The following is a 22,799-nucleotide window of genomic DNA, read 5'->3' on the forward strand; positions in this document are numbered from 1 at the left end:
GCCCCTGTTGAATCCACTACTGCAATGAAACTCGAACGAAACCGAGAGCAGAGTTAGCGCATAGGTGTATGGATACGGGGCAGACTTTCGTGACCTACATCGAGTGGAAGGAGACTGACCCAAAAATGTAAGTGAAAGCTGGGTCTCGGGGACGTCGAAACGAGGCCTCGGGTCAGCGGGTCAGACCGCGACACAGTGAAAGTGAGAGCACGGATTGAAAACCTCGTTTTCTCGCGGGGCCTGCTCTGCTCGGAGCAGGGAAAGTGAAATCTCTGAGAGCAGAAGCTTCGACGCGAAAACCCCTGGCTGAGCACTCTCACTTTCGTTGCTCGCTTTCATGAGGCCCACATTTCGCTCTCGATGCAACGTTCACTGACCTCCGACAAGCCAGAAACGTTTGAGACTTCGGCCGGCTGTGTAAACTCGTGCTGCAATCGGACTGCGTCCCAAAATTCGAATTTCACATTCCCAAAAATCGGGAATTTTCATTTTCAAAACCATTAAAAACAAAGATTCTTATCGACGTCATTAAATCCGATAAAATTTCAACCAAATTGGAGATAAATGCAACTCGAAATCTTTCCAATTACACCAAGCGCCTCAAATTATTGCAAATTACGAAACACAAGACGCGAGGAAAGAATTTCAGCAGCGTTATCGATCGTCTGAATCGAGAGTCAATACGAGGTGGCGATTCCACGACGAAGCTCGACGTCCGTTCCAGTATCTGGGTTCGATGAGATCTTATAATCGCCTCGACGACACTGTCGAAATCAGGCAAAATCTGTCAGCAGCTGATCCCGTCGATCGAGTCTGTTAATTCTGATTTCTCTACAGAATCTTCGGTACGATCGTTTCCAGAGATTCACTTAGATTCGGGTGATGGAAATACAAGCTTCTGAAAACTTCCTGGCGAAGCTTTTTCCCACGAGGAAGTGAAATTCGACAGTTTATCGAGGGAAAGCGACGAAGCAATTTTTAATTAATCTGCTATTTGAAGAAACGAAATTCCTGCCCTCGGCTTATCGAGCCTCACTAAAAAAAGCATGGAAAACGCGCCAATGAAAGTCTCCGAGATAATCTTATCGCGCAATCGCGTATTTGTTAGCACGTTTTCGAGGCAAAATGCGAGATGCTCAAACGAAAAGATTCTTCATTAGATCGAACGATAAATTGAGTAATCGAACACCTGAAAATTCTTAAATTCTCAATCCCAAAGTTTCAATTCTTAACTCACAATCAAAGGCTAAAAATTTCGAGTGGCTGCTGCAGATAAGGCTGATTACAATGGAAACAAAGATACGAAACACAGGCTCGGAGGGTATAAAATTCGGCTGACCGATAAATCTTCGTCAGATCGATCCCTCGATTGGAAGATCGATCGCGAGCCTGGAAGTGCACTGTTAAATTTTTTATAATCACTTAGAAAACAAAACGTTCATCGTTTCGTCATGATTTCGCTGCGAAAAAGCCTTTTGCTGTTGGCCCTTTTCGGGCTTGCGGTCGCCAGCGACGAGGTGGGCATCAACGTCAAGTACGTCGATTATTTTTTTGACACTTAGCACGTACCGATTTCCTCGAATCATAAATATTTATAAAACCAACGAAATTCATTTGAAACGCAGTAAAAAGATTTCGAGAAAAATGATAAAAAGTTTATTGTCGAATTATAAAACTCGACGAAGAACAAATAGACGAAATAAAACTTTGGTCGTTCATGTTTCGCTCTCATTCAGGGATGACGCTCCTATAATCGTGCAGGAAATGAACTTAAGTTCGACGTTTGACAATTTTTTGCCTAAAATTCGAAAATTCATAACGATGAATGGTTACGATCCCATGGAAATTCCAGACGTCGAAATACCTCTTTCCCCCTTGGTAAGTTCCGACGATGCATAATTTCGCGTTGTCAAAATCACGAACAATTACAAATATGGATTTTTATTTTTTCGCTCAGCCGGGCTTTTTGAAGACAAAAATGGAAATGCATCACGGCTACTTGCAAGAGGTGTCGACGATTTACCGCACGGGCGACATCATTTGGCAATGGACCGACGTCAAAGGGGCTCTGTATCTGAATATCGGATTCGAAACTTTGGACGTGAGTAAATTATACTTTTTTTCGGCTTTCGAATCTCGTCCACCGACCTCGTTACGAAAGAGGACAATTGCCGCTGCGACAAAGCGAGTAAAAACGCTCGGAGCTTCGTTGCTTCTCATAGAAATTTTTAAAGAATCGTGCAGCTTGAAAATAGTCGATAAATAAATGCATTTCTCGTCGAATCGGCGATTAAAATGTTGGCTTTTTTCTACCCGCAGATGAGTTACGAATACGCACTGCAGTACATGCTGTACCGTCGGAAGGGCGATTGTTACGGTCGCTATCACAACGTCTCTGCGAGTATGCTCATTGACGTGGACCTTGTAAATCACAAAGGAAGTTTAAGGTTTTTCAAATTCACTGGATTTGGGTGAGTCAAAATTTCCTCCTTTTAGTCCCTTTTCGACAAGATTTTTTAGATGAATTTTCGAAGGGGATGAGAGAAGCGACAAATGTTCTCGGGAACGAATAATTAATTTTCATCCTGCTCGTTCCTCGTTTTATATTTGTTTGACGAATGGGGATTTAGAGTCGAAAAAACTGTGCCATCAAACGGTGGCTTATCGTTCATAGATCGTTTCTGTAAATTGGAATCTTAAAGTAATCTCTCGGCCATGCAATAATCAGTCAGAGATAATCATGGCGATGAAAAGGAGCAGAAAACAACGCACATTTTTCCGAGCAGCTGAACGATAAGGTGTAACCGAGGAGTGATATCTTTGAGGAGCAGTTTTTTCCTCAAAACTTGAAGCAAAAAAACTGACGAAGTACTCATTTGTGATTTTTTCTTCGCTTTATTCACAGAGATTTCAAGCTGAGGCTCGAGGGTCACGTCGCAGACAAATTGATCAACGTCATCATTGAAGCTGTGACGAAAATTTTCAGGAAGGAAGTACTCATTCTCGTCGAATTGAAGGCTCAAGAAGAAATAGAGAAAATGCTTAAAGACATCAACGTCTCGATACCGGATGCGTTCCAGATCAAAGTTAAGCAAGTCATGAAAGGTCACGAGTTCGACGAGTACATGCCTCACAATATTGATTATCAAAATGCAATAGTGTAACTCGGTGTCGATCGTGGAGCCGAACGAATGACGATCCGATCAGTGGAGAATAAAAACTGCGTTGCTATCATTTTTTTTATACGTTTTCGAGAATTTCTCATCAAGTGTTTACGAAAAAGCTTGACAGATCGGAAATTTATCGACTGCGGAGATCTGCGAGAGGAAAAATGAACGCGACGATGATCGGAGTGAAAATTTCCGTGGTCCTTCGTTGTCCATTCGTTTCTGTAATCGTGAGAAGATTTTGTCTGAAAGAAACATTCGGAAAAAGTGAATCGTAGAAATTTTCGTCACTCACGTTTCTATAAAATTCTTCACGAATTCTTTCCACGTTTCAGTATTTCTCGAGTACTCATCGTGAACATAAAAACAAAAACAATTCGATGATCGTTAAGAACATTTGTTGGATTCTCATTCGAGATATTGCATTTTTGTTAGTAATGCAGAAGTGAGGCATCACCTTAAAACGACTCCAATTTTATTTATAATGCATCTTATGAATCAGTAATGTTGCAACATAGCAATATTATGGCGGGGGAGAACTTCCAACACCACAAAAAAATTGGATTTTTTTTCCGAAGATTCTGTTCTCAGTTCGCCTCTCACTTCAACGAACGGAATTTTCCAATTTCCAATTCAATTTGACATTCATGCGTTCGTGTTTATAAACGACTCGTCGCGCCCCGTGAGCGCAGCTTCGTCGTGTGCTTTGCCGCAAGCTGTATTGCGGGGCCGCAGGCGCAGGCCTCCAGCGAAATTGTCTCCAAAGTTTCGAGGGGGTATTCGAGAGGATTTTGGGTGTAAGTAATGATCGAGGAGCACCACGAGACTTTGTGTAAACACACGGTTCAAGGTGAACTCTTGAAAATCCCCAAATAGTGTGATAACGATGAAGAAATTACGGTTGATCAAAGGCCCTGCTAGGATTTCCATGCTTCAGTGATTAGAAGCTAATTATTTTAGGATAATTGTCCCCAATTAAGATAACGACGAGTCGATTATCTCGGGCCTCCTTGGAATTAGAAACGATTCGAATCGTGCATAAAAATCCACTCGAATTAATCGAGATTCATTTTCAATCGATGAGAGGATCTTTTCGACATTTATTTTCCAAATTTTCAAGGTCAAATTCAGGACACAATTTACCGAGAATAGAAAAACCCTTTGGCTGTTCTATTCAATCATTTTTTCCACACTTTTCGGGAGATTTCAATTTTTAAGGTCCAATACCAACAGTAAGCACATTTGGGTGTTCAACGATCGAGAAACTTGACGCTGCTTCCCATGAATTTTCCCATTTTAATGCTAATCCAATTAGGCAGTGCGCCTACAATCGGATGGACATAGCGATGAGTTTGAGCTTGAGATTCGAGTGTATCCGAACGCATTCGATGCTCTCGTTCCCCCCCGCGAGTGCTGCCCCGGCCATGGGAATCCGATTATGCTACAGCATGTCTGACGTAATCCAAACAGCAAGTGCAAAGCGTGTCGAGTGTGTGCGTGTGTCCATAGCAACGTTTCTGCTTCGATCTGGCAACCGATGCACAATCTACACAACGGATTAACCAAATCCCTGAGATTCCTCAATTAAACCAGTGCCGTAAGATAATCGAGAGAATTTCTCGTCCATTGTTACTATTCCGACGCACCTTATGGGCTCGCATTCCCCTACAAGTTGCAGGCCAGATCCGGGAAGCAACGTTGCAGCTTCCGGATTGGAGTTTGGCCCCGCTTGCTTCTTCGGTGTCGCCAATTAGTCTCGACGACTCCGCCGGAACGCTTTGACCAAATCGTCGATCTTCGCCAGGCCAGTTTTTCCCAATAATCGGTGATCCGGAAGACTCGTTTTTCTCGAAGGAACATCGAGGGAAAATTGCTCGAGGAAAACATTTTTTGCATTTCGGAAGTGAAGCTGACAGATCATTGCTACGATGGGTTACGCGCGCCGACGGAAATTCTCATTCGCGGAGAGAGGAAAGTCTCCGGAGCGGGTCTCGCTGGGCGAGCCGAACTTTGTGAGCAACGCCAGGCGACATAGTAGCGAGTATGCGAAAGCTGCTAACAGCAGTACTTGCACAAAGAGGCAGAAGAGAGCGGGCAAGGGAACGGGGGTTGAAGAGGCAGAAAGAAGCGGAGAGCGGCAGAGAAAGTCGGGGGGGGGAGTGAGTTGATGTCGTTATGGAGGATGGAGTTGAAGCAACGTCGGGTTCGGGCGAGGAGGGCCGAGGCGTATCGAGCGAGAAGCTTCAACCCGCTCGTAAAACGTACGAAAGTGTTAGTGAGCTCATTAATGTGTGAGTCTCGGGCTCGTGTGCGTTGCCAAGGCAAGGTGGGCTCCTCCGGGTTTGTACAGGGGCAGCTGTTCCCTCGAAACTACTGCGTGTACGGACACTCGCAGTGTAGAATGAGAAGTGGGCTTTCCGGCTCGGATCGCGTCCCAAGCTTGCTGCGCGATGCGTCCTTTCGACTGGCAGAAAGTGTTAGTGCGACAGCGGGACTCTTGCGCATCCGTTGACCGCACCGATGCGACACGAGCTGGATCGAGAGTCGCGGAGCCCGCAGCTTTGTTCTCTGCTCCGAATTAAGGCTGTATCTCTGCCTCCGGGTGGATTCGATAAAAAATTAGCACGCTTTTGAATCGTATGGGCCTGCTTGGAGCGCGGAGCCAGCTCAGATGCAGGCTGGCAAGATTTTCGTTGTGACTGAGCTCGGAACGCTTTGTCAGCGGCGCTCAGTCCGCGAGGCGAGCGACGCTGAGGGTAGAACGTCGAAACAGGGACGGTTCCGGAAATATTTTTCTCACATTTCGGTTTGAGGGTCGAGGAATCGAGCATTTTTCGTCCAATCGGTTTCTCCGCTTTCTCAATCTCAGGCCGGACACCCCCGAAGCTGATTCTTTGCGACCAAGACGATGCACCAGAGCGTTCAACATCGATATTCATAACGGCACGTTTTTCGTGACTAACGCCAGCTGCGTTCGAGCTCGCGGAGCAAAGGGCCAAACTCATTGGCTCTACGAGCTGTAGAACATGCTACAAAGACGTTTTGGTGGCGGGCCGGTGTGCACAGTCGTGTTCTTTGCAGAGGGGCGAGGGAGGAAAGTCCCGAGGCCGGGCTCTTGCGCGCGCGCGCGCGCGCTAACTGCGCTCGAGTAAGAAGGATGCCGGGGAGAAGTGAGAGCGAGAGAAGAGGATCCCCAGGGTGACAAAAGGAAGAGCCGAGTCCGGCCGAGGGGCGCCGAGCCGGGCCGGGCTGAGCCGAGAGGAGCGTGCCCTGGTACGCAGACGTTGGACTTTCTCGTCTCGCCAAATGCTCTCGCGAACTAATTACCCACACGAGCAAAATGCGCTCAGGGACAGAAAATCACGGAGCAACGAAATCAGTCACAAAAATAAAGTCCTACGAATTCGTTCCTAAAACGGTACACACCCTTAAAAAAGCACCCACAAAAATCTACCTGCCCAATAGAAAATGGAGAATTATCCCCCCCCCCCCCCCGCGAAGCGATGTCAAAGGTCAGCAGAAAATGAGCTCGATTCGTACTAAATATGCAGATGGCGTTTCCACTATTTTTCATGACTGCAGCGAACGAATTTCCCAAAAAAATTGTAATTCAAGCCGCAGCCGGATAAGCCGCAACGATTCGTTCCCAGTTTCCAGACGGAACTCGATATGGGAGTTGAACGCAAGTTATCGAGCTGCTGAAAAATCGTGAGCTTTTAATAAACCGTAAGTGAATTCATGAAAATTAAGCAACTCCCTGAGCGATCCTTACTGCCTCGTGTTCCATGAATGACGTCGTAGATCGAGGCTGTAGCACATTCGCGTCGCACACAAGCTCAACGGTCGCGCATATACGAAGGAGCGTTAACGCAGAGGAGAGATTGACGTGGTCACACACACACACACACACACACACACACACACGAGAGGACGCCGTGGCGACTCACGAGCTCGGAATGTTCGCAGCACGCTTATACATTCGCAGAAGTGGTGGTGGGTATGCGAGCTGCCGCCGCTGATGGATACACGCGCAGCACGCACACGCTGGCACAGCGTGTGCGGAAGGCTCCCGCGGCAAGGAATACAGGAAGGGAAGATCGTGTACGCGCGCTAGCAGCGAGCGAGAGGAAGGCGAGCGGGAGCCGGAGAGAGCGCCGAGTCGCGCGGCTTTGACTCGGCAGATCGCGCGCGCGGGAATGCGCGCGGCACTGGCACTCACGGACGCACGCACACTCGTGCGTCCGGAGAGAGAGAGAGGGAGCGAGAGAGATGAAGGGTGGAGAGAGAGAGAGAAGTCTCACATGGCGATGAGACGGAAGGCGCTCACGGGGACTACGCTCGGCTCGGCTCGGCGTCGGTACGCCTCCTCCGTGCACGCAACGCACGGCCGAGGACAGCAGTACAAAGCCCCGGTCTCGGCGAGCAGCGTCGAGGCAGCCGAGCACACAGCGGCGACGTCTCGAACCGCGCGTTCTCTCGCTGCCCGTTTATCTTTCCTCTTCCTTGCGTTTTGCTTCGAAATTCTCACTTTTCGTCTCAAACTTATACTCGGCTCGTGGACTCGAGGGCGAAAAGACGCGCGGCGTGGCTTCAGGCCGTGTGACGAACGGTAACGACGCGAGACGAAACCTCCGGTCGAGCGCGGCGCTCAACGTGCGCCACGACGCCGAGCCTGAGGACGGATGCGAAAACGTCGAAGCTCCGACGCACCAAAGCCCGCGGAGAAACAACAAACTTCCATCCCGCTCGACGCCCGTCCACGATTATGGATCTCCAAAGACTGATCACCGAGGTCCAGGCAAGGCCTGCCATCTGGGACCAAAAGAACACGCATTACCATAACAGAGACGTCATACTGAGGCTGTGGGGCGAAATTGCCAAAGCTTGTGACGTATCCAGTGAGTATGTTTCGCTATTTATTCCCCGTTGGGTGTCACCGGGATACGAGTATTCCGTGCTCCTACTTCGACAACCACCGCGCACCACGTGTTCGATCCGAGGCTCCTGCGGAAAGGAACTCCGGCCTGCGAACCGCTTACACGACCAGGCGAGCCCTTCTCCCTTGTTTATCCTCGTAACACCCCTTTAGACATCGCGCTCCGTCCCTGGCACAAGGGCTGCTTCCCTTGACCTCAATACCTCCCGTTTCCAAGGGCTCTTCTCTCAGCACACGTTCGATATCTCAATTGAACGTAGGCGCTCGGGCCTCATCCATATTCACGTCCCAAAGAAATCCGGACCCGTGGCTGTTCGATGTAAAAACTTTTGCGCACCCGGCTACAAGACTACAAGCTCCAGAATCGTCGGACTGGGATTGCAGATTCGGTTTGATGCTCGGGCTTAAGAGTTCGGGGGCGGGCGGGTTCAAAGATTTGAAAACGATCGAGTAACTCTCGTAGGAATGTAAATTAGCACGGGATCGAGGCGATTTTTATTTTTGGCGGATCGGTACATCAAATACGCTTTTTAACGTTTCGAGGGAGTTTTGTCGGCTTTAAAAGGGCATCGAAGCACCTCTGTTTCTGGATTTTCGTAATTGCTCTTCGCAGATCCCGTTCGACACTGATCCTCGGCATCCGTGCATTTAGGAAAGTTTAAATAGCGCGTGCGAACTTGAACAACAGGCCAACGTCGTATTTCCGTGTTTCAGGCGACGTGGCTAAATCCAAGTGGAAGCATTTGCGTGACAATTTTCGTAACGAGTTGAAGAAAACGTACCGCGGCAAGCCGCCTTACGAGGGCAATGGTTCGCCCCCAAATGTGCCGGACCACGAGTCCAAATGGGTATGGTTCAAGAGCCTGCAGTTTCTACGCGACCAAATGAACTCGCGAGTGATCGGTGGCTGCGGCGGACATGCCCAGAACGGGGTCGGCAGGTACCAAACCTCTTTGGACGAGACGCAGATCGAGCCTCAGATCGACATCGTCGAGGGCGACGAAGAGGCCCACTTCGACGACGTGGACGACGGCGGCTCCTGCACTTCCTTGATGACGAGCGAGGACGTGATGAACCCAGCGGACGCGCCCTCCCAGAGGCGAGGGAAAATCAGCAGGAAGAGATTTTTGATGGACGGTGGGCTCGAATCGATAGACTATCATCAAGGAGTTGAGCGCAAGCGTCATGCCCAAGGCGCTTCGAGGAGAGTCAGCAGCGACGAAGACGACGACACTTATCACTTCCTAATGAGCGTCAGGAGCCCGATGAGGAGTTTACCCCTCGAACGACAAATGTACGTCAGACTGAAAATCCAGGAGTTGATACTCTCCGAGCTCACGGCGCTCGGCCAGCAGAGCGCGAGGGCTCACGATCCCGCTGATAGTCAACAAGACACAAAGCCACAGACGCGAGGGGCAGGTGCAATTGCGGCCAATTCAATCCTCCAGAATCGCTCCCCCGAACGTGCCACCGACGATAATTACTTCAGTTAGGAGCCTCCGCCGATCGATCCGGAGAGCATGATCGCGCTGTTTGCTCCGCGTGAATAAACGTCCCGTCGACCGGATTACGGACGATTCACGAGCTCTCGAATCCACGCACACGTTAACTATGCAATCGTTCGTATCTTCGTAACAAGTCTACTAAATATCCGAGTCATTTTCATCGAGATAATGTACAAACATTTATTTGTAAGGGTCAGATGCTCGTGCACGATCGATTTACCTATTCCGAGCACGCGATCCCAAAACTCATGAGACGATAATGCAACGAATCCAGGTTTAATCTCCGCTCTCCTTAGTCTTAATACTTTGAGTCTTACGACCCTGTAATCACGAGGGCTTCGTGGACCACGTTCCACCGCAGTGTGTACGCTTAAAGAGGAGAGCGAAGTTGTGATATCCGAGGATAAAATAAGTAAAACGAAAGTAATGATGGAAGCGATCTTCCGTCGTTTATTCCAATGTGAGGACTCTCGGCAAGTTTGCATTTAAACGAGAAAAAATAACCGTGGAGAGCCGCGACAGCGAAAAAATATTACCAATGTACATGAAAATATATATTTTCCAGCAAATTATCTTCGGAGTTTTAACTCTCGGGGTTTTTATTAAAAGAATATCGTACCCTCGCCGAAGCGTGTTCCACGCTCGATCTTCATATCGAACGTACTACGTCGTGAGTCTGAACAATGCGACGCACGTCGCGTCCTCGGAGGCAAGTTCGCTCGAGTTTGTCCTCGTAATATCCGACGTCCAGGGGCTCAGGTCGGGGGCCCAAAGCCGTTTCTGTTAGCTCACGATTAGCCTGCTGGCTGGGCCGAGTTTATTTTGGCTTCGATTACCAATTCGTTCGGCATTTGAATTTAGAAAAAAATGCGCAGGCGCCCTTTTTTCTTTACTTTCCAACGAATTCTAAAAGCCTGTCCAGAGCAATGCGAGAACAAGTTCCGCCGACAGATGTGGCCGAGGGCATGACCATTGAACTTTCCCATACAGACGCTGCGAGTGTTCATTCGGAGCTGATGCTGCTTGTTACCAGGTGCAGTATTATTCGCCGAGTCGCCCACCCTGCTCCGTTTCTCCTCCTCGTTTATCGCGTACCCTTCGCCATGTCGAGGTTTGCTTTGGTGGCACTTCATCCACTCGGTGCGATACGCGCTTCCCACGCAAAACATGCGTGTAACATACGCGATAGTGGAACCTCGTGGAATCGGCTTCTACTCGTGCTCTCTCTCCCGTTTCCTCCTCCTCACCTCGCCCCTTGCTCGCTCTTGCTTTCTCTGACGTTGGACGCCGAGAGCACTCACCCCTATTGTTTCCTGCGATATGCGCAGGAATCTCCGCACTGATGGCTCGTTGCATCATCACAAAACAAAAAATCCCAAGCCTTTCCCCGGTAATATTGAGTGCGCGCGTTGCCAAGGCTCTCGCAGTTCACTGTCTTTCCACGAGGTGCTTCAACCCCGATGACTCAACCCCTCCGTCGAACTAACTTCCATACGAAACGACCTTTCAACTGTTATAATCGTTATGGAGTGTGTCAAATAATGCAAAAGTTGGAACCATTACCACAGTCCGTAGTAAATAACAAGCTGTACTATTTCAAAAATGAATACCGAGTGAATTTTCATTAAAAATGTAGTAAATAACGAAATGGATTTATGAAAATTTAGGGATAATATAGCAGTCGTTTCTCTGTGTTATACAAAAAATTGCATAGTTTCGTATTTCCCTTTTTGGCGCACTAAATTTTGCTTAATCACATAGCAAAATTCATGCGCCCACCAATTATGTGAGGCGTTGCGAGTATCAACATGAAAATTGACTAGTGGCACGTGGTAAAATTTCAAACAATCGCTTCGTTCGTGAGCGGACTTTGTCTAGTAAATCTTTGTCGAAAAGAAAATTTACTTCTTTTCGGACGGTGCGACTCAACGGTACAAAAATTTTCGACGTTTCACCAATTTGTCCAGTCCAATTGGCCAGTTTTTAACATTTCACTAAAAGACACGAGTGACGTTCGGATATCGGTGCATCGTTCGATGTAAGAATGTCACAGACCTTTTGCCTGTCGTACAAAGTAAAATTTGAGATAACTGCTTTCGGAATCGAAATTACTATGCACTTTGGTGAAATGTAATAGAATGGCGACCTGGAACAGCGCTGCTACAAAACATAGAAAATTTTTCTATGTATTCGTCCGCGAAATATCGTATAAAAGTCTCTCCGTGCAAGCTTATGGAAAATCGTTGAAATCGATCCTCGTTTCTTCCCAAGTGGGAATCGATGCTTCTGAGTATCAAACGTAAGAAATGAGAGCCTTTGAACGATTCGAGCTGTTCCGGACTCGTTCGCGTTTGTAATGCGGCTAAAATGTTCAGCCCCGATGTGGGAGCAACTTCTAAAATGTACAGCAAATAATTCAAAGTGACGGCAGGCCTTTGAATCTTCGATAAAATCTTCTGAAACGTACTCTGCTCGCACCTGGAAAATTTGAAAAAATTGCGCGCCGAGTTTCTGAGAAAGTAGCGCAAAATTTGAAAAACGAATTCGAGATTGAAATCGGGACGGAAATGTTTTTTTTTTTACTTTCCTGAGAACGTCTCGTGTGAGCTGAAGTCGCCCCTTCCCTTGGCGCTAAATTATCTGCTCTTCACTAGTCTTGTAGACGCGAATAAATTTATCCCGCGTAATTAGTGCCGAAATTAATGAATGCAAATTCAACTGCGATAAACTCGACAAAATGCCGAGTTTGCGGTGCTTAATGACGCGAAAAAGATTCTTCGTAATTTTTCGTGACAAATCTTCCTTCCGTCAGTTACTCGGGGAAAAGGTGAGCTTCAGATTCGTGGCGGATTATAGCCGTGAAATTACATGGAAATTTAGATCGTTTAAATGCATCGAATGTTTCTGTGTATTTATTTATTCTTTATTCATCCTCTCTTAGAATACACTTGCCATTGGTTTAGTGATCTGACAAGTGATTATGAGAAAAAAATACTTTTTGAAATAGCGAACTTCAATTGGGTCGAGAACCGACGTTTGCAAAGCTCCTTTACCCTCGAATCATTGTGTACCAATCAGTTTGCCAAGTTTTTCTTCGAGTATCATTCACCAAGTTGAACGCATTTTTCTCATCACTTCAATCGATCGAATACCATCGACGTCGAGATAAAAAAAACTTTTCTTCACTCTTCCAATAAGAGGATTCAATATGTCGAGTGAGTCAACGCAAAAGAGCTTCGGTGTACAATATTTATAAGAAAGTTTCATCGACTCTGTTGACCGCAAGTTAATCGCAAGTACATCAAACTCCACAGTCTCTCACTTTGAATCGAATGAGGTAAGTCACAATGTCAATGTTCCAGTTTAGTTACACACTGAACGTCTCAGTGACTACCTGTTTCACTGTTAAAACCTTGTTCCACGTATCTCGAGTTCTCAAAGCTACTATATTCTCTGATCGAAGCCATAATATATGTATATAGACAATCTGTATTGTCTCTAACGTCTCTTGTCTCGTCGGTTTCGATACAGCCAATGAGAGGGAACGAGACGAGGCTGTGGACGTGTTTATATACGGGGGGTCCGGAATGTCATCGCACGAGAGTTTGAAGAATCGTTAAAATTGACTTTAAACAATTGGTGCAGGAAGCCTGGGGGGGGACTGAATATTTCTTTGGTTTTCGATTACAATTGTTTTCCAAAGTCTCTTTGTTTTACTTTCTCCTTAGTTTTAACTCGGTCAATTGTCCAATTGTAATTTGAATTTCGACCAGTCGAGGTTTCGATCCGTCCACATTTATCTCGCTTGCTGGGTCGGTAAATGTTGATAAATTACGAAAAAAATGCTTTTTTTTATCATTTTTGATAATAACCAAGGCAAAATGGATCGATCGTTTACCGGGGACTGCTCCAACTCTTTTTGCACAAAATTCGTAGCAGATATTCCGATGTGATTTCCTCCACCAACGAATAACCGTGGAAATTGTTTTTATCGTAGAGAGAACTTTGGCATTTATTGGCAGAGCTGAGCAACATTTTACGGATAATTTGAAAACCTCCATGAAAAGTTGAGCCTTAATAAATGGAAGCTTGTGGGGACACCCTCTATGTGAGGACGTGCCAGAGAGGATGGAGGAACTGATAACGTCATTGTTCCTCTCACCCGAGGAAGAGAGAGAGAGAGAGAGAGAGAGAGAGATAAAGGACTGAGTTTGCACCAGTTTTGCGAGTTCGGCGACCGCTGTGCGGTTATTGGACATCGAAGGCGAGTACGTGGCATCAACTACCTAAATATATGCTCTTATACACATGTACAAAATATGTAAAGATCGCTCCGAATTTAATTAAACGTGCGGTATTAAGCTCCGGGCTTGTGCGACCTGTTCGAGTGAGAAGTTTATCGTTAAATTAACAGCAAATAGTGCCCATACAAGATCGGGTGCTTAACGTGGATGGAAGTTGATGAAAACGTGCTCGAGACTATCTAAATGGTTACGAACACGATGAACGCGCTGGAAAAAAAATTCGATTAAAAATGTTAAGCGACTTATGAAGTTTGGATTTATTTCTGATTTAGAAAATAATTTTTCAATAATAACCACTCTTCCGGTCACCTCAATATCGTTTACTTTGCGACAAATGAAAATATTTTAAATGCCAAAGAAAATTGTTTTTTTCTTTCACAATCCCTCGTTCCAGACGTTTTGGAATGACGAATAAAAAATAACGAGAAAAGTTTGTTTTCTAGCGCTCGTTCGAGGTTATAAAAATCATCGACTCTGTTCGTTTGTCAATCTCTTCGATGCTTCGCTACAAATGCATTTGCCATTGTCGTACCTGCTAACTTCGTCGGCTGCGTCGGCTGTTTCAGGAGCAGACAATGCTAACCGGATGTGGTCACAAAGAAGAGCGGAGTGAATCTGTGCGAAAGTGTATACAACGAAACAGGAGAAACGAAATTTGAAGCCAGAAGGAGAAAACAACGACGAGGAAGATAAAGACAGTGGAAAGCATTCGTAGAAAAGAGTTTTTCGTTGTGCATAGTCGAAGAATGAATAAATCGTACAAAAATCAGAGTTAGTGGTTATTCACCAAAAACGTATGCAGAATCTTCGAAATCCGGAAACGTGAAACGTGAAAATTCAGCAAAATATTCTACCAAGTTACAACATCTCAGATCTTTTGGCATCAAATAATGGTCAGAATATTTCGACGATTTAGTTTCGCCCCATCAGACATCATATTTTTTGGCTCCTCGATTCCCCTGCGATCATCCATCATTAAGGGGGTCATTCCGCGTGGGAGCCGAATTTTTGGGGTTTTTTCGCGGCGAGGAAAAAAAAACGCAGACTTTTGAAATTTGAAGAGTTTCTTTATTGGTATTTCAACTTTATGATAGAATTTTTCAACTCTCATATCTCGGGTAGATTCGGTGTAAAACTACTCCACACGAACCCACATTTTTCTCCACAGTCTCCACGATTCCGAGGGATTGGTTTATCGGAGATGAAAAAAGCGCAAAGAGGCTTTTAAATGGTAAATCAGTGGTTATCGCCCGAGCCAAAATCATACAGAAACATAAAAAATTCAAGGTCCCTCGCGCTTTGAGACCCAAAAAATCGATTTTTCGATTTTTGCGAAAATCGAAAATCCTGAAAAAATTTGGCGGCCGCACGGCGTGGCCCCCTTAGTTTCTTGGGACTGCAGAGAAGTGTCTGCGCTCTGAATAAATTTCGGGCGCATTACCATACCGAGGAGAGTGTAAAGGAGGATCGAGTATTTCGGAGCTTTGAAGAGGAGACTTTGAAGACGATGAGACAATGGCTTCCCGGAGCTCGACTTGCTGTTAGGCATTTGTAGTAAATATTGGACAACGAGTGCTCGAAATACGAGGGAAGTTGATTGAACAATGGGAGATTGGTCGACGATAATGCCATTGAAAAAGAACGTTCACAGATCATTTATGTTCGCGGTTCGTACGCATGTTCGTTTTACATGTGGAGATACAAAGGTGGTTTGTCCTTTTTGTTGAATTATAACAAACGAATTGGAACGCTACTGGCAGAGCGATGTGGAGCGGGACGAGCGATACTCGCGTGACAATCGAACCTGGTGCGTGCAGCATTGCACAAATACACGTAAGCTCGATGCACATGCAGGAACGATACGGATCTGTCTCTCAATTGCCCCGGCCGCTAATCCTCGCTTTGTAAGCGAGAAAAAAGCCAACAGAAATATCCCGAGGTTTCGGGGATGCTGCGTGCTGCCGGTGCACGCTCGCTCTTCACTTTTTCCTCGTTTTCTCTTCCACTTCCGTCTATCCACTGTTTTTTACCTTCCTTTTCACAAAGTCTCGCAGAACCCGCATAAATCTATTCAAATCGAGACTATATCCGGTTTGCGCCCATCCCGTCTAGACTATTCGAGAAGAGGCTGAGGGAGATGGGCACTGAAAAGCGAGCACAAAACTTTCGCCTTCTCTTACCTTCGCACTAAAAAACTTTACGATCCTCATTATTTTACGAATTTTCATCCAAGCAATAAGAAACTTCGAGGTAAATGTGGACGAGTCTTCACTATTTTTACATCGTGGGATTACCTCCTGAATAATGGCGCAGATCGGTAAGTTTCATTGATCTGCAGTCAAGTGAGCTTGGGCCAGACTGATTTTAATACGATTTTTATTCGCAGTGGATCGATACACAATTGTTTGAAATGATCTGACGATTATTCGCAAGTTCTGCCACAACTTTTCAACGTATGAGCGAATTGATGACAAATTGAGTGGTTTGGGGATAGTCGAACTCGAAAATTGTGTAACCAGATATGCAGATGTTCTCTTGCAAACCGAAACAACTACGCTTTAGAATTTGCTACTCAACTCAATTCTACTGAAGCGACCATCCGTCGCAGAACGCTTAATAAATCCGTTGAATAGAGAGATTGAAGCCTCAGCAGGGTAGTCGGACTCGAGCCAGGTTTCAACGGCCCGAGCAAAAGTGCACCTGGTCGATCATTGTCGAACTGACCGTGGAAGGACGGAGCGACTTGGATTTCTTGTCGCAATTTTTGTGCAACAAAATGAAAAGAGACGATTCGTTCGAACAGTCGAATTTGACAGGCAAAAGTTTTTTATGTACGCGTTCATGGCTTTCAGGAAAAACCTTCAACTTTCCTCGTCCGCGTGTTTCTTACTTTCTTCCTCGTTCTCTCGTACTATCGTTCGAAAGACCATTACTTCCGGAGCTTCCGGTTCACTAGTGATTCGACTGAGTTTCGTGTAACGACGCTTGAAACTGTTTACAGTAAAAAATGGTCTGTGCATGGACGGAAGAATATTGGAAGACTGCAAGAGAATTCCTTCTCCGGAACTCTCCTTTTTGTTTGCCAATAGTCTCCGAGCCTTTCCCCCACGAATTGTCTAGCATCCGGTATACGAAAAGACGGAAAATGAGTCTACGGGAAAACGGAAACGGGGAGAAGAGTGAAGCCGAATGATAAGACCGGTCTCTTTGATCAGAAAGTCAAATGCAATCATCCTGCTCTGCTCTCCCAGGGGAAACGAAATAATACATTTTGTTATATGAATATATAGATGCTCGTCAATTTACATAAGGTTCGCCAAGGCTATGTTGAAACTTCAGCCTCAGCGAAGAGTCGACATAACGAAAAGAAACGGTCGACAAAAGTTTTTGTTAATTGTTGCTCAATGAACAAAAAATATGCGAACTAAAGACTGGAATTAGGTTTACCAACTTTATGAATCGTAACGAAGATTCTACTTGTGGCGTTTGAATTTCTTGGAATCATCGAAGTCAGGATCGTCGCATTTATTTGGAAAAGCAATGCATTCGAAACCTCGGTTTTTCGAAATTTAAAGGAATTCATCGACGAATTGAATTTTGTGAAATAAAATCTCTTATCCAAAATTTTAAAAGCAAGGATGAAAAACCGGTTGAGGGAGGTAATCAAGGCAAAATAACAGCTCCGTCGGTTCGATGAAAATGTGACATTCGTTGTGACGAGGAATTAAAAGTTTGGGGAAGTGCGTTGGGTGAGTATTGCGGAAAGCAAAATTCAGGGGCGTTTATTGATTGAGCTGTGCCCTCTAATAAGAAGGTACGATATCGATTTCAAAGTCACATTGTGCTGTCTAGACCACCACGATGGTGCGTCAATTTGTTTTATAGCGGAAGTTACGTGCAACATTTTTTGTCCAACGTCATAATTGCAATAAATTGCAATGCCACGTAGATTTTATTCACCGTGATAGCAAACGCTTCGTATTGATTCATAAATGTAGTTAATGTTTTGTATTTTTGCAGCTATTGGCAACGCTTTTCTGTCATTCTAAACAATTAAGTTACCAACGTTCGCAGAGTTGGTAGTTGCATCAGTGAGAGACGGTCAACGTTAGAGTCACTTCGGTCGCAGTAAACGTTTCCGGATGATGAACGTGAAAAATCGTGTGAACCAAAGCGCAATATATTTTCCGATGTTTTGAAGTAGTTTGACGCTTATGTTCCGAGTGTCGTGCTGGCTTGTAAAATGCAAGTTACGATTCCGAAATTCAGTGCAGTTAGACGTGCGTCTTGTCAATTTTTAAGGAGGTTGGATCGCGACGATACAATGTCGCTATGCTAAACCATGTTAAAAATATTAAGAATTTCAAAATGATGAGAACTTCATAAAATTTGGTAAATTTATTCTTTAAAGAATATAAGACAATATACATTTTTTTAGATTTTTCTACCACAAAGCTCTCGAGTAATTGAACATTAAAGTTCACGTGTATAAGCATAGAGTTTACATACATATATACAGTTATACATTTCGTGCATAAGAACTTGGATTTAACGCTCAATTATTCGGTAACCATGTGGTAAAAAAATTTGGAAAAAATTGTATTCGTTTGCTTGATGCCAAAGAATGTTATCACTAAATTTTATCAAATTCTGATTATTTTTATTTCTTGATCCACCCTCCTTAATGCTCACGCGAAGTTACACAAAGAATTGCTACTCTGTCATTTGCTGCTCTGTCATTGAATGCCTAACGTTTATACTTCGCATTCAATCGCAATTGCGTTTTCAATTTTAAAAAATTTCAATAGATCTTCGTTTCACAGATTCCACGTTGTTTCACGTGCTACTTATTGTATTGCCTGCGTATGTAATGATAATAAACCATGCGCACCGACGTTATAAATAGAAATATCTGGAAAACGTCCGTAGTACAACTTTTTATACACCCATTGAGATCTAACGAGTTTACTTCCCCTTTTCATCAACTTGAGTTACGCACACGTAGTGCACAAATGCGGGCTTCGTGGCGCCGATGCAGCATGCGCGACGTGTACTTTCTGCTTGCACGATAAAAAATACGAAAATTGAACGAAAAATTAGAATTTTTTCAGCATTGCAGGTTCTGTTTTCTCTACCATTGGCCTCGTTCTCGGAACTGTAAAAATGTAACGATCGCTCAAAAAATGTATAATTACACATTATTGAGGCCATTTTTACAACGCTGATTCTTCGAGAATCCGATCAACCGTCTCTGCAAAATATTCGAGGTATTTTTCAAGTTTGGAAAACAAGTTTCCATTCCAATTTCCACCGTGTCGAAATTCGAGTTTCTGGAAAATAAAATTCCCATAAAAGTCCATCTTCCAAATGTTCAGCGTATGATTTTTCATAAATTCAACCCGCCTCGCGGACCCAGTGTTACTGTCCGATGATATTTTGACCAACGATCGAAAACCCTTTGCGCGAAATCGTAGTTTCGAGAAAAAGTGCGTGGAGACGTACAACACTGGAAGCGATTCGCATCCCTTTTATGGCGACGATAAACAAAGTCGTCCCCAAACGATTTTCGCTCTTTATGAGTATCGTTTCGAGTTCGTTTTATGCCTCATTATCAGACGAAGACTGTAATGTACGAGAGCTTATAGCCGTTTCGATAATGTTGCGTTACAAGCGTTGAACGGTTATTTTGTTTTTTTTTTTTGCTAAAGCATTAAATAACGGTTTTACGGAATATAAATTCACACCCGATTCACAGGGTGCCGAGTCGATGGTATTTTTATGGGAAAATTGTGCCACTTAAGAAAATGTCACAAAACTACTGTCCAGTTAAGGGCACTTTTAGATATCATGGCTTCAACGTGGTTCGAGCTTTCAAAAATAGTTTTAAAGTAGGACTGTGAGTTTGAAGTGCTGTTAATGTTGAAAAAAATTAAATCGAATAGAAAGAGGCTCATAAAATTCGACGAAGCGAGAAAAAAATTGAGGTTTTATTATTTTTTTTCGTTGGTTCAATCAAATACTCGTAAATTTACGAAAAATGCATTGAACTTATTTTTGAAAAAAAAAGGACAAACGTAGCAGTATTTCAATCATGGGAAACTGTAGAAAATCATGTTTCCGTCGCTATTATACGTAAACCGAAGCGCCCGCAACAAAAACTCGTTCCTTTCTTAGCACTGCAGCGGACCAAGAACTTGCTCGGGATTCTCCATCCCGAGTGACTCGGAACGTGAGAGAAAACCCACGAGACGCGCCTGCTGTTCGGGTTCTCACCGATTTTCTATTCCTTCCACTTTCTCGTTTATTGTTTATCCTTCGAACAACGAAACCATTGTGAAGACCAATTTCGTTCGCATATCTCTGGACGAATTGCTTACAAGTGCTTCTTCTTTTCGTAACGAGCTTCAAACAGTTGACGAGAAAAAATCACGAGATCTGGGCAAAAGACGAAATGCATGTTCGTCACGATTCCTCGTGCTGGTGAATCAAGCATGACGCAAGCAATTTTGAGTTACTTTGATAGTGCTTCGAACTTTCAAGACATCAGTTCACTAAAAAACAATTGAAAACTGTAGTATTCAAAAAGTCATCGAATCCAATCGCTGTCAAAAAAAAATTGGAACATCTCCTTAAATTTTGTATTTCAAGTTCCCTCAACGACCCGAAATTCGATGATTTTAATGATGATTTTGCAGTGAATGTCAGCAGATTTCGAGGAAGAATTTCGCAAAAGTTAACTCAACGAATTTCGTTTTCAAATTGATCAAAATTTGCCACCGCTTTGCGGAGAGTCGAGAAATGGGGATAAACTTCCGAAAAGCGGAAACCGAATTTTGAGCTAAAATTTTGCATACTGCTTCTTTATAACAATATAAGACTTCCCCCAAAAAGGATTTTTGGCGACTAGCAATATTTATTGAGAAATTGAATTTTTAAGTTGCTATTTTAGGGCAGGGTGTCAGTTGGACACCGTGCAATTCTCCATCGTGGCATTTGCCCCGTAGGGCTATTAGCTACCGTAGCAGTTCGACATTTTCCCGTCTCTCAGATGTCCGTATTCTCTATCAGCTGTACTTTCCGAATAGAATCACCCGTATCTGATGGTGATAAAAAAATGATAAAAAATCATATATTATGAAAAATAATTGAAATTATATTAAAAATTAAATGAAATTATATACTGTATATATTATTTATTTATATTATTTTATATATCACAATATATGTGTAAACGTAAATCGTACTCTAGAAAATTCATCGAAAATATACTAAAAAATATATTAAACCATCTAACATGGTCGGCGAAATTTGTATACTTTTTCTTATATTGTTTCATATATTGCAAGATATATTCAAATATAATTTCAAGTATATAACGCCGAGTATATAGTTTTTCCATAGAGCATAACTGTAAATTGAATTTCCAAAAAATCACTTTCTCAGTTATATTTTGTTAAAAAATATTTGATTTCTGTTCTTTTTTAATTCTTTTCTTGTATTTAGTAATAATATTTTTTGTATAAAAAATGTGTTGAAACGAATTAACATTTGTGCAGATCGATATCTTGCGTGGCAATAGTTGAGCACACGAGGCATGTATTTCACTATGAAAAGCCTGAGGGTTCAGCTGCTATTGCAAAGCAGCGAATCGTCGATTTGGGGTCGGATTCAACGCCGATAATGGGAGCAATAGCGACGAACGAACACTTTATTCCTTTAACAATAAAAAAATTGTACAAACATGTTGTTCGTCCTTGATAACTCATCGTTTATTTATACTTTAATACAAATCGTCTCTTTATTATAATACAAATCGTCTTTATTATAAAAATAAGCCAGACCTTTTCTTCTTTAATTTCATGTATTATCACAGTACTGTCAGTGCTACTAGTATCCTTAAAAACAGGAGCCGGAAATATTGACGACGCGAGCAAATTGTGGAATTCTGAAAGGCAAAAGTTTTCTGTCTTTGTTATACTCTGAGAGAACAGCAAATAACGATTTAATTAATTGAAAGTTTTTGACGATTCAATGGAAATAGGAATTCTTCTAAAATTTAACATCTCCGAATTTATTTCCTTTAGAACTTCACAATATATTCGCTTCGTAAACTTTCGACACATCTTACAAAATATAAATATTTTGCATCAACATATCATTATTCAATATTATTATAATGCTTGCTTCAAGATTCGCAAAGTTTTGTTTCAATCTTTCATTCTTCTTAATTTCCTTATTAAATGATGGTCATTCCACGTATCGATTAACGAAATTTACGAATCGTCATTCAGTTAAAGCTACTCGTTATTAGAGAGAAGAGAAATACTCAAAATTCATTGCTTTCAGTTGTTCTGTCAGGAATCCAAGAAATTAAAGAAAAAATTAAAAAAAAAATTAATTTCACAGTATCGTTAAACGTGTTCACAGTTTTTCAACTATCTAATTGTTACAGCGAAGTTTAGTTTACGTACAAAGGTCATCGAACTATATACGAAAGAAATATGGCCGAACGCGTTTAACATTCCAGTCGTATGATAATCTACTGATGAATCCTAGATTTTGTTTATTCGCTTAATATTTTAATGATCTCACGATTTTCATTACGTAAATGTGTACATAATGTACACATTTTTGTGTACATGTGAAAATGAAGATCGATCAAAGTTTTGATCGATCTTCATTACTTTACGTAATGATCTCACGATTTTTATTACGTAAATGTGTACATAATGTACACATTTTTGTGTACATGTGAAAATGAAGATCAATAAAAGTTTTGTTTGATTCTTTTATTAATGCACGATGAATTTTACGGAGCGATTATTTGGAAATGATTAAAAAAATATAAAAAAGCATCTTCTAATTTAGCCGAATTCTTGATATAAAA

At 43.3% G+C, this 22,799-nt stretch overlaps 2 protein-coding genes across 2 annotated transcripts; both read left to right on the top strand.

Annotated features, from left to right (window-relative positions):
* Positions 1-116: 116 nt before the first annotated feature.
* LOC122415757 (uncharacterized) lies at positions 117-3,234 on the top strand. Its single transcript, XM_043428198.1, has 5 exons — positions 117-1,534; positions 1,737-1,878; positions 1,958-2,101; positions 2,320-2,471; positions 2,906-3,234. The coding sequence occupies exons 1-5, from the start codon at positions 1,452-1,454 to the stop codon at positions 3,162-3,164; spliced, it is 780 nt and encodes a 259-aa protein (XP_043284133.1). The 5' UTR covers positions 117-1,451; the 3' UTR covers positions 3,165-3,234.
* Positions 3,235-3,365: 131 nt separating this feature from the next.
* LOC122415753 (uncharacterized) lies at positions 3,366-10,195 on the top strand. The gene is made up of 2 exons (XM_043428194.1): positions 3,366-8,065; positions 8,818-10,195. Exons 1-2 carry the CDS (start codon positions 7,933-7,935, stop codon positions 9,594-9,596), a joined length of 912 nt encoding a protein of 303 aa, XP_043284129.1. The 5' UTR covers positions 3,366-7,932; the 3' UTR covers positions 9,597-10,195.
* Positions 10,196-22,799: the final 12,604 nt, after the last annotated feature.

This window comes from Venturia canescens, chromosome 9, assembly GCF_019457755.1.
Source record: "Venturia canescens isolate UGA chromosome 9, ASM1945775v1, whole genome shotgun sequence".
In the NCBI taxonomy this organism is placed as follows: Eukaryota; Metazoa; Arthropoda; class Insecta; order Hymenoptera; family Ichneumonidae; genus Venturia; species Venturia canescens.